Source organism: Bombus affinis, chromosome 2 (genome assembly GCF_024516045.1).
Source record: "Bombus affinis isolate iyBomAffi1 chromosome 2, iyBomAffi1.2, whole genome shotgun sequence".
NCBI classification, from domain to species: domain Eukaryota; kingdom Metazoa; phylum Arthropoda; class Insecta; order Hymenoptera; family Apidae; genus Bombus; species Bombus affinis.
Window position 1 is genome coordinate 16,916,274 of NC_066345.1, and position 11,924 is coordinate 16,928,197.

The 11,924-nt window shown below is 29.9% G+C and overlaps 1 protein-coding gene across 6 annotated transcripts; it reads right to left on the reverse strand.

Moving 5' to 3' along the window:
• Positions 1 to 226: 226 nt before the first annotated feature.
• Positions 227 to 11,332, reverse strand: LOC126928764 (ATP-dependent 6-phosphofructokinase). Of its 6 annotated transcripts, XM_050744477.1 has the most exons (18): positions 10,711 to 11,318; positions 9,102 to 9,222; positions 8,861 to 9,012; positions 8,605 to 8,794; positions 8,320 to 8,530; positions 7,097 to 7,205; positions 6,425 to 6,613; positions 6,129 to 6,319; positions 5,987 to 6,062; positions 5,534 to 5,560; positions 5,398 to 5,418; positions 5,015 to 5,116; positions 4,743 to 4,949; positions 4,045 to 4,197; positions 3,629 to 3,953; positions 3,333 to 3,555; positions 3,100 to 3,262; positions 227 to 2,100 (listed from the first exon to the last, which is right to left on the reverse strand). In XM_050744477.1, exons 2-17 carry the CDS (start codon positions 9,193 to 9,195, stop codon positions 3,121 to 3,123), a joined length of 2,412 nt encoding a protein of 803 aa, XP_050600434.1. In that variant the 5' UTR covers positions 9,196 to 9,222; positions 10,711 to 11,318; the 3' UTR covers positions 227 to 2,100; positions 3,100 to 3,120. The 6 variants fall into 6 exon arrangements, with proteins under 6 accessions (XP_050600434.1, XP_050600433.1, XP_050600432.1 ...); XM_050744476.1 differs by lacking the exon at positions 7,097 to 7,205 and adding an exon at positions 8,013 to 8,121 and having other exon boundaries at positions 227 to 3,262; positions 10,711 to 11,332; XM_050744475.1 differs by having other exon boundaries at positions 227 to 3,262.
• Positions 11,333 to 11,924: the final 592 nt, after the last annotated feature.

The following is an 11,924-nucleotide window of genomic DNA, read 5'->3' on the forward strand; positions in this document are numbered from 1 at the left end:
CGGATGTTCTATTGTTTGTAAGTGCGATGATCAATCTAATCCAAGGATCGAAAATAACAGTTATATATGTATTTCTAAAACTTCTATGAAAAAGAATTATTGACTAATGATGAAGAGATAATTAAAAATTATTTATAAAAAATATCTAATTTCCTATACATAATAAATTATTCGCATGTGTCTAAAATTGACGAATATAACAATAATATTAAATCATACGACAGAAAACATTATAAGATACACTTTATTAATAGTATTAGGTACATTTTTAGTGGTCACAATATTCTTATACATATTCCTATGCATTTACTATTAAAACTATGCAATCACCACAAATATTTCGCGATACTTTAAATATTTATCTATAAATAAATATCTTAATAGTTATGTGATGGTAAAGGGAAAATACATATTTAACAATTCAATATTGAAACAAAATAACTTCTAGATTTCATATATATTATGCCAGAGATAAACTGTAAAATTCATTGATCAACAATGAGTCGAAAATATACCTCTGTAATCGTAAAAATAATACTCTTCCAACGTTATATTTTCATTATATTATTAGTTAATCATAGTGGTATGATATTAACGCTTCTGTATTTGTACATTATATGTTTGTATTAGCATGCTTAGCAGTGGAACAATAATCTGTCTGCTCTGATGCACTTAAATGAACACATATGATATACGATCAAAATTCGGAATTTATACTTAAAGTTATATAAAATACATCTTGTGTCTGTGTGTGTTGTAACAGTTCTATTTTCATACACAAAAACGGATCGATATACTTATTTACACATGCTTTATAATATATTACTTTTGTTTATCCTTATAAATTTTTACAATTTCCTTCATATCCGATACTTTTTTGATCATCCGCTCTTGTATCGATAACTGTACAAATTTGAAGTGCAGATCCTCCATTGATTAGGCCATAATAAGTTTATATTTTTAACAATCATACGTAATATGCGAAGGCAATGTAAAGAGGATATCTTCGAGAATCATTATAACTCTTTGAGAGTGTTATCTTCACAGATACAGTTTCGTTTATATTGAATAATATTTTTTCTTTCATATGCTTGTCAACAACATCTATTGTCTCAGTACTTTGCTAAATCATTATTTATGCATTTACAACAACAATTTTAAATAAACAACGTGCATAATCCTCCCTAAAATATACACGTAGTTCTGCTGTATTATACTAGTTTAGGATTCAGTGACAAATATAAATTAGATTATTTTATGTTATGTTCGTGAGAAGTTGTTCTATATCTCAAATAAAAATATTTCATATCCTGATCCGATTGTTGTTGACTTAGATGAACGTGTTTACATTTTAAAAACGATAGTCAGAAATGTAGAGGTTCTTTAATATTGCGACATTGTAAATCGAAACACGACTTGTATTTTATATTAAATGGACGTGTCAGTCAGTTCCTTGAAAATCTTCTTTATGTGTTTCTTAATTGTATCACCGAACTTTAATTAACATCACCTTATCAAGTTTTTAAAAGAGAAATAAATTCAATAAATACCATGATCGTTAACATTAAAAAAATTTACGATTCTAAAATTTTGTAGAAATTGTTCTTTTCTACATCCAAGAAAACAATTTCGAGTTTAATATCTGTACGACTTGTCGAGATGAATACACATGATAATACACGAGTATAATAATAACACGAATTAAATCTAAATATTCCTGTGGTCACAAGCCTTAAATCTTAGCAAAACCTTTTAATGTTATATGCAACCAGTAAGACTTAGGTCTTTAGTTCGCCCTAAGTATCGCTTGTCGTTGCAAATTATATTTTGAGGTAGACAAGTATATTCTTCAAATAGCTTTTCATAGCTATAGGTAAAGCTAAACCAAATGATAAGTTTTCATTTAAGAAAGATGCCACATTACGTTTAATTTTATATCTTAATAGACCACAAATATAGCTTAAATTTACTCGCAAGATCGTAAAATAGCCATGAAAGCTGTAATTCGATTCTTAGTTCACATTGCAACCAACAGTACTGGAAAGGGTAGAATATAATACCCTCTAAAAGCGTTGCCATACTGATGAATTTCTGTTAAAGCTACAAGAAAAAATTAAGTGTCAAAAATTTCATGCATTTTTAAGATTAATACAATTGCAATATAATTATTGTGAGTGGTATCAAGATTTTAAATAGACAAGAATAACAAATCTGATGCTAAATGTGTTAAAAATGTTCATAAAATCTAAGACTGGAAGCTATTGTACTCGAATGTCGTATTGAGAGATTAAAATCGTTAATTGTATTAATTTTTATCGTCATATTCGTATAGAATTATATTATCTTGTATGTTCCTTGATTATGTTATAATATTTCAACGTTGTTTTACATTACATTAATAGATACTTATATTTTCATTTGATCTATTTTCAGGTGTACGTATATGTGTGTACGGGCGCACGCGCGTACCGATGGCAATGACAATAAATACTTGTACATTCAGTACAAGAATGTAATTTTTTATTTTTATTTTCTTATTTATTTATTTTCTTTTTTATTTTTATTTTAATTTTATTTTTTTATTTTCATCAATGAAAATGCTCGTTACGATGTCTCACTACCTGTTTCATTCTTTTATATTACTAAAATATAGTTTACCTTCATGTTTCAGGTACTATCTTTGTACCTCCTACTTCTTGCTGAATTTTAAGCCGCAATCAAAATATATAAATTTACTATTTTTTAAACAAAATATTAATCTATACTCTTGATTATATCAATAATATGCAGTAATTTACTATTTATTAAGACAATTCACATTAAGGAGATTAAGTTATATTAGAGTGCATTTCGCTATTGAGTAAACCAATCTATAAATGATAGGTATACATATGTGCATGTACACATTGCGATTTCATGCCAATCGCCAAAATAGTTAATCTATACTAAATCTCATAGAATATTAAATTTTACGAATGCGTATCTGAAGTTGCACCTTTTTTTTCTCCCGCAAATAACAACGGAAAATAATTATTATAACGCCATACAATACTGTTTAACAAAATCTACAATTAACACTGCATATTTATGGAACATTACCTTTCATCACATACATGTAATTTATACAAGAGGATCGTTATCAAGATCCATTTCTTCTACAGTGATATAAAGTCCTTCTTCCTCATATGTAGACTCATGTTTTGCTAAAACTTTGAGTAATGGCCGCAATTTCATCCACCACTGATATGTTGGAATGCGGTGTCTGAAAATTTTACGAAACGTAAGTACACATTTCCGATGAAAATCAACTGCGATGCATTCCCGTTACTTACTCAAAATCCGTAACTTCAATAAGTTCTGTAAACGGCGTAAATCTATACTGTCTTCGCACAATACCAATCATAACGGCACTATCAGCATCCATCGTCGTTACCTTACTGCCATCGCTACTATATTTTTTTAATTGTTCGGTAAACCACTCAACTGCCTTAGACCCCATTTTTGTACCCAAATTGCGATCAAATGGAGTCGGTGAACCACCTTGTTGCATGTGACCTATAAAAAATTTTGTAACTTGAGATCTATTGTTATTTAAAATATAAGATAGTATCAATTGTTAAACATATACCAATAATGTTCATTCTGCAGCTGAATAGACCCTTTCCTTCTTCGCTAAAAAGTCTCTGCATAAAATCTGTATTATAATTCAAGTTAGCATTTTCATTTCTCAAAATAAGACCTCTCTGTACACCTTCAGACATTTTTGCTGCCATCGCAATGACATCTTGATTTAAGTCTTTAATATTAAACTTTTCTTCGAAAATATATGCTGCGTCAGCACCTCCGGCTAATCCAGCGACCGTAGCTAAATAACCGCAGTATCCACCCATAGTTTCAATAATAAATACTCGACGCTTTGTACCTTGCGCCGATTGACGAATTCGATCACAGATCTAAGAATAACACAGATACACTTGACTAAGTGAAATATTATACCAATAGCTTTATTATAAAATAACATGTACACAACGTAAAAAATTCTACCTCTGTAATTTCATTTAAAGCTGTGTCACAACCTAATGAAAACTCGGTTCCTGGAACGTTATTGCTAATAGTTGCCGGAATCATAGCAATAGGAATTCGAAATTCTTCATACTTGTCCCTAGCTTTGAAAAAGGTAAGTCCTGTTTGATAACCCTTTTAGAAAAACAGCAACAATAACACATTATAATAGTAAGTAAAATTCTGAAAGACAGCGTACGAATTACTTTAACCCTGCAGAGATCGCGGTTAATCTGACAGATACATACGGAATTTGTTGAAAAATATTCTTAAAAAGGCATATCGTAAATCTTGCTGACAAAGAATAGCTATTATATAATAGATTAAATCTGTATATGTGTATCATAGGAATATGTTATTTCCGTGAGAAATTTCTATATTTCAAACGTACTAATATCATTCGTGATGAATGTTTTTGGATTCTTACGCGTTCATCAATGAAGAATTCTAATTAACTCATATAATTGTTCCTTTTCTTATCCTTGTTACTATGAATGTTTAATATCTATACTAGGTTTAATAATTATTAATAGTATCTGTTTTAATAAAATGAAATTTATAATAATTTTTATATAAAAGTCGGCACTGCAATACGGATTAAGGTCATTAACAATAAATACACCGCGATCTATGACGGAATTATTATAACCGAGATCTTCACAGAATTAAAGAACCATTACCTCAAACCCTCCTATGATGAGCAAAGCTTGAATTCCGTATTCTTTAAGTCTCTGGGCAATTTGAGGCAACTGCTCCTCTTTGGGTGGAGCACGTTTAGTTCCTAAATAAGCACCACCTTGTGCTACCCAACCAGTGACAGAAGGCCAATCCATCAATTTAAATTTTCCAGCCATAAGGCCCATTATTCCGTCGCAAATACCATATACCTAGAAGTTTGTAACATGAGATCTTGTATTACTATATAAGGATGTACTCATTTTTAAGACGATACCTTATCACCTCGATATATACAGTTCCGAACGAAAGAACGCACCGCAGCATTCATACCACAAGAAGGTGAACCAATATGCATCACACCTAACGTATAGTGTTGCTGTAATAAAATTTGGCGTTAATATTGTGGGGATATTTGATGTTGATTCATGCAGCGTGCACATAAAAAACAAATGCATTCTGCAATTTAACATAATGTTTGATATCAAGACTTTTAGTATGCTTGTGGTTTCTTTTATTCTAGCAGAAACACTTGTTACAGGTTATAACAATGTTATATTTGTTTAGTAAAAGAAATAAAAGAAATAAAAGAAATAAAAGAAAAGAAACAGATAAAAGAGAACAAAAATAACATCAAGATTTAGAAGTTAGTTGACTCACTTGTCCACATAAAGTGAATTGCTAATTTAGAAGGAATAGATGAGACTGTTAGAAAGGCTATTTTATGATGCATTAAAATTTAATATTCAGCAAAAAATATACACACTTATACTTTCTTCTCTCAAAACAGATTTACCTTTTTTAATATCGGGCCATTACTTTCCTGAAGCAGCATTAAATGAAAGATATAATATAGCCAAATCTTCACTCTTTATATATTCTAGATACCAGAACTAAAACCTTCACATGTTTTTTGTATGATTCATTATGTAAGATGTTCCACAGTCGTGGTACAACAGAAAGAAAATAATTCGAAACGAATATTCATGAATAGTGAACATTCTGTAATGAATATTCAGACTTGATTTTCGAAACGGAACTCCATATGAAAAATCTTTATTCTATACTTTTAAATTATTTGGACGTCAGGAATCGTCTCTTTTCCGATTGTACTATGACTTCGGAAACAATCTGTATATTTATTCAACTGATTTCATATTTATTATTTTAACAATCTTATACCCAAAAGTTTGATAGAAGGCTTTAGGTTCATATCAATCTTTATATCATATGCAAAATTGCAACATACCTTACTAGGGTCATGATCTACAGGTGCTTTCAAACGGGTTAACATTTTATATGTATCCAAATTACGAGCAAATCCCCTAAAAATATTTACAAAATGAAATATAATTAAAGTTTTATTTCAGTATGTAATATGGATAACATACTTTCCACGAAGTTGAACAGCAAGATCCCAATTTTTATCAGCCATAGCTTGTGCTACTGCTTTAGTACGACGAACGCACTCCATAAGAGGTAATCTAACAGCTTGATTACCATCCAGTGTAACAACACATGCTTCAGTGTCTGGTTTCGCTTCCATCAATGCCATTACTGCTTCTGCTCCCATTCGACAACCCTATATGTTATTACTAAATTAATGTAATACTTTTGTCTTCAATATTATTGGAAAGTTATTGGAAAAGAACATCATGGTATTGTGTATACTTATATAATAACTAACCAGTACTCTATCAAAAGCTGATGGATTACCACCTCTTTGAACATGACCAAGAACTGTAATCCTTGTGTCTTGTTGCAGTTTGTCTACAACAACTTTATGAACCTTCTCAGCAGTAATTGGTTGGCCGTTTCTATCTATTGCGCCTTCTGCCACAATAATAATGTTAAGTCGTTGTCCTGTGAGTCTTTCCTAAAAGATATATTTAAAATTTTTATAATCTTATACAATACATACAGATAAATTGAAAGTTACATAGATAAGTGCAAAGATCGTTTACAAAGAAAATTTAGTTCGAAAGAAATTAAATTGTAGGCAAAAGAAAAGATAATAATATAGAAATTAATGACACTAATGTTCCAATTTATCTCCTATAAACATGCCAAACATTTAATTAGTTAATTTTAGAAATAATTAAACGTTACACATGGAACATGAAACTCTCTGAAAGAACATATTGTAACTATAATAAGCTTACCATTACAAGCAAATAAACTAAACTAAGATTAAAATATCTATAATATTCCTCTTCTTACTCATGAAACAGCATAGCAGCAAACGGCAAACAAGAGCATAAATTTAAAGCAAGGAGCCATTCTGTGATATTACAAGCAATGAGAAAAGTAAATTGTTTTATAGAACTGTTTAAAAAATTAAAAAAAAAGTTGTGCAGACCTGTAATAGCTTTTTGCACAGCTTGTTTGGCCAATCCTGTTCAGGTGGCCACTCTGGGATGAACACATAATCAGCTTCGGAACATATGGCTGCCACTAGAGCCAGGTAACTGTAATAGTATGTTATAAAAGCCAACTAAAAATATTACATTACATATATATAACGCAGTAGCTATAGTATAGTAAAATGGTCAGGACCAATTTAAACTATTGATAAAAATGTGAAGATAAATAAAGAAAAATGTTACTGGTAAAACATTACAAAAATATAATATTGCAGATAGTTTAAAATCTTGTTTAGTATTGGCAACAAACTTTTAAAACTGAGAGAAATTTATAATATAAATGACCAAAAACTAATATATTCCTATTCTTCTTGATAATTTAACTATTTTGACAAAGGAGCAGACACACGTTTAATATGAATAAAAATGAACTCAATACAATATAATCTGGCTAATAAATTTAATATTATAGGGAAGCATGATTCATTAAAGACAGTATAATGATTGATCAAGAACGTGCCTGTTGCACAGCTTTGCAAAGTTCCTCAACCCAATCACCTGACGGCGGTACTTCAGGTATAAAGCAATAGCATGCTTCAGAAGATAAACTCGAAGCTAACGTCAGATACCTGAAAGACTTATTTTTTCATTATATTCACACTACTTTGAATTGCTTTATTAGAACTTGTCCCTATCCTTACATTAAAAAGTTATTACAAACGAAGTTTTTGGTTCTTTTAATATTCTGCTTAACTGTAAGAAGGTGAGAAGGAATATGTGTAACACTGACAACAGAATTAAACAATTAAAAATACATGAAAGACGAAAACACAGATTATTAAATTTGTTAAACTAAATTAGGGGGAAAATAACACTGCAACAAAAAATTTAGAAAATTCCTAAACAACGTGCCTGCTCCAATTTTCTACATAATTTATCAGGCCAGTCAGCAGGAGGTGGTGATTCCGGGCAGAAAACAAAGTCTGCCTCTGCTGCTAAAGCACCCACAATTGCCAAATACCTATCCAACAGGTTGTCACATTTGTAAGAAATAATACGAAAACAGATATCCTTCAATTCATAAAATATTGTGATTGAGTATTTTTAGTGCTGAAATACTAAATTCTTTCGAAATACTAAATAACCAATTATTTGTTTGATTTATTTAAGAAACGAAAATTCTTAGCATTTCACCAATAAAGCATAATGATCAACTTACCCGCAATGTCGACCCATGACTTCCATTATGAATGTTCTTTGATGAGAATATGCAGTACTAACAATAGCATCAATACTCTCAATAATACGATGTAATGCTGAATCGGTACCAATAGTCATGTCTGTCCCACAAAAATCATTATCGATAGAACCTACCATACCAGCAATATGTAAATGTTGGTATTTTTCTGCCTGTTCTGAAGTAATTTCACCTAAAGAAACAGCATCTTAGTAAAGTATACATAAAAATATAATATTACAATAAAAATATCAGTTTTTTATTTACCTGCTTCAGCTAATTCTTTTAATAGATCTGACCATTCCTCTTTAAATAAATTTGCACCAGTAAGGGAACCATCACCACCTATTACAACCAAGTTAGCTATTCCACGAGTTACTAAATTTTTTGCAGCTTTTCTACGACCAGCACGTTCCCTAAAATCTTTGCAACGAGCAGATCCTATTACTGTACCACCCTAAAATACATAATTATAATAGTTTGAATGAAGCTGCAATAAAGGCATGACAAACAAAATACATACTCTATGAATGATACAAGAGACAGATGACCAATTAGCTTCTACAATGTTACTCCCACCATCCACCATACCCTGATAACCTTCATTGATGAAAAAAACTTTACAACCTAGGTAAATACCCATTCTGACAACTGCTCGGACTGCAGCATTCATTCCTAATGAATAAGTTTTATTATTAAAATTTAAGTAATAAAATATCAATTAATATGTATTCCTATTTTATTTCAGTTAATTGATCTTTTACCTTGAGAGTCACCTCCGCTAGTAAAGACTGCAAGGCCTTTACCTTTATGACTACCAGGTTTTATGAACCTCTGTGCTGCTATTTCTTCTGCCATCTTTGCTGCAGGATACCAAGTATATCCCTGTAATATAACTTTTTTTGTAACTACTTACTTATCTTTAGATAAAGAATTTACTTTATTCTTTTATTTAATAATATAGTAAGTGCTTATGATAACTTATTTTATAGATACATATTAATCAATGTGCTTCTTTCATTATTATTACAAAAACAAAATTGTCTCTTTTTTTCTAATAATCAGATCATGATCTACCTCATTGTTATAACAGAAACATAGAGGAATATTTAATAGCAAATCAAAATATTTTCTTATAAACACCCATTTCAATTTTGTATCAATCTAGTACAAAAGTATAAAGAATATATGGGAGAAGAATGTGTTATATCCACCAAGTTTTTAACTTACTTGTAGAGGAATTTTTGGTTCCTTTTGAATATCAAATAATATTGAACTTTTATCAACATTATTTTCTGTTATGCTTGGAACTGAGGCACGTGCCATACAAAAATTAATTTTATCTTTTAAGAAGTTATGTTCTTTGTCATCTGATAAAAAGATTTATATTTTTTTCAAAATTATTATTAATTACGTTTTAATAACAAAATAGATTCTATAGTTAATACATATTACTTTGTTTTGGGATTGGAACACGAGAAGAATTAACTTCTTCCTTTGACTCTTTTGTTGTGCAAACACATATTTCATCATATTTTATGGACATTATATTATACAAGTGAACATACAAGAAATTTAAACAGACATTAAGAAATAAATTCTTATGCCCTGCATAATATATGTAACCTAAAATAACAAACACTATTTACATTATAAATCAACTCTATTCTTTGTCATAACATGAACATAGTAGCATCCCATTTATTTTAAGGAACTCATTGCAAACATTTGTGTAACAATCATTGTTTATGCATGTATGAAATACACTTTTCATATTACAATATACTGTAATATCCTTTTCTGTATGAGCATACATTGCACAAGAATTAACGTGCAATGACAAAGTAAATAATAAATATAATATAAAATAACAAGATCGAATTTTCGTCGAATAACAACTTATTTCACGTAAGATAGTAATTAATCAAGAGCGAAGGATAAAAAGTGTAACGAATACACGAACAATATTAAAGAACGTTACAACACGAAACATTTTCAGCAGCCCTTCGTATTTTAAAATAAGATAGCATGTGTTCAAAGAATCAATGGAATCTAGCACAGTCTCGATCTGTTGTGCATCAAAATATCGGAATAACGATGTTAATATTGAGTATAGGATAGATCATTGGGATTACTTCATTTGCATGTAAGGTAAAATTCATATATAAAAAGCGTCAAACTAATTTAAAAAATGTCGATTGACGAGTAGCAAAGCAAATAAATTTATTACAAAATTGAATAATAGTCTATTGTAATGTGTATACAAGATAACGTCACTTTGTCACTGACAATTAGTCATTTAGTTACTTATTATCTATAAAAAGTACTTTTATATGTGTATATGTAAAGAAAATTAAATAATTTTCAACTCACCGAACAAATATACGTCCAGTTACCAATAAAGATTAGAATGTAGACAATTCTTGTCTGATTTTAAAATTTCCTATACTTGTACACCTACAATGTTCTGACTAAACTGCAGATACCGCTTTCGCGTCTTGAGTCCAACTAAAACTGAAGGTGACCTTTACGTGTGCTTCAGCACGAAGTCTCCCACCAGTAATATTTGCTATCCAGCTCTCGCCCCTCCACCTATGTAAAATTAAATTTAGGAAGTGACCGTAGATGGTGCTAGTGATACATAGGCAGCCAATACGATAGTTTCTTGCCCCTGTATTTATTTTACGAAAACTATTTTAAATTCTGCTTACTGAAAATTTATATAATTTTGCCTGCTTCTATTTTTTGTTGGAAGAAAACTAATTTCTATATATTCTGCTATATGCTATATGCAAAGATCGATAAGTTCTACAAAAAAACTTCCTACGTATTCATTACTTTGGTCGCACATATAAAACAGCAAAACATCTTGACTTAACCTAAGGATTCAACCATCATTTTCACTAAATAGTTATTGACATACGACCTTTCAAAGACAATGTAATTCATTCTAATAATAATCTAAGATAAAATGAACTTTGCACGTCATAAATAACAATATATAAATATGTACTTTTACAGCTTCTTTACGAATGTTGTGACATTTAGTTATTTTTATTTTCAATCGTGTCACTGAAAAAAACAGAAGCTCAAAAATACTATCTATTTGCTTTTGCTTTAACAAATCAAAATTTCATCAACTACTTATAGAAAACTTTTATAGCGTCTTATATATACATGTATGTAGATTGATCTGTGATCAGATTATTAAGTAAAGAATTTTTATCTCTGAAGAAGGAAATCAGTAACAGTGCCGAGAAAAATTATACGTGACAATATCAATATTATTATTACAAATTCAAGGTGTAATAAGATATCCTTATACGACATATAAAAAGAATATCTTTGGATTTTAACGGTAAATTTCGTCAAAACTGATCATTCTTTGCAAAATCAGCTGTAATTGATCCACCGGATTTTCAAACAAATTATTTTAGTTGTTTCTACATTTTATCAATAAATCAATTTTTTGTTTTACTTCTTTCGTGAATTTTATTACCTGCTGTTACTTTAATCCAATTTCGTTGGTTTTTTATCTCCAGCAATTATGTAAAGATCTGGATAACAGCCCTATGAACAAAAAATAG

Bases quoted from the DNA above. Each gene is read 5' to 3' on its own strand.
- LOC126928764 (XM_050744476.1), bottom strand. From the start codon at position 9,195: ATGGCAGAAGAAATAGCAGCACAGAGGTTCATAAAACCTGGTAGTCAT. The intron at 4,950-5,014 runs GTATCGTCTTAA...ACAAACTTCTAG, and splicing joins GTATATATCGAGGTGATAAG to GTATATGGTATTTGCGACGG. The intron at 3,954-4,044 runs GTAGAATTTTTT...TGTTATTCTTAG, and splicing joins CTTTAAATGAAATTACAGAG to ATCTGTGATCGAATTCGTCA.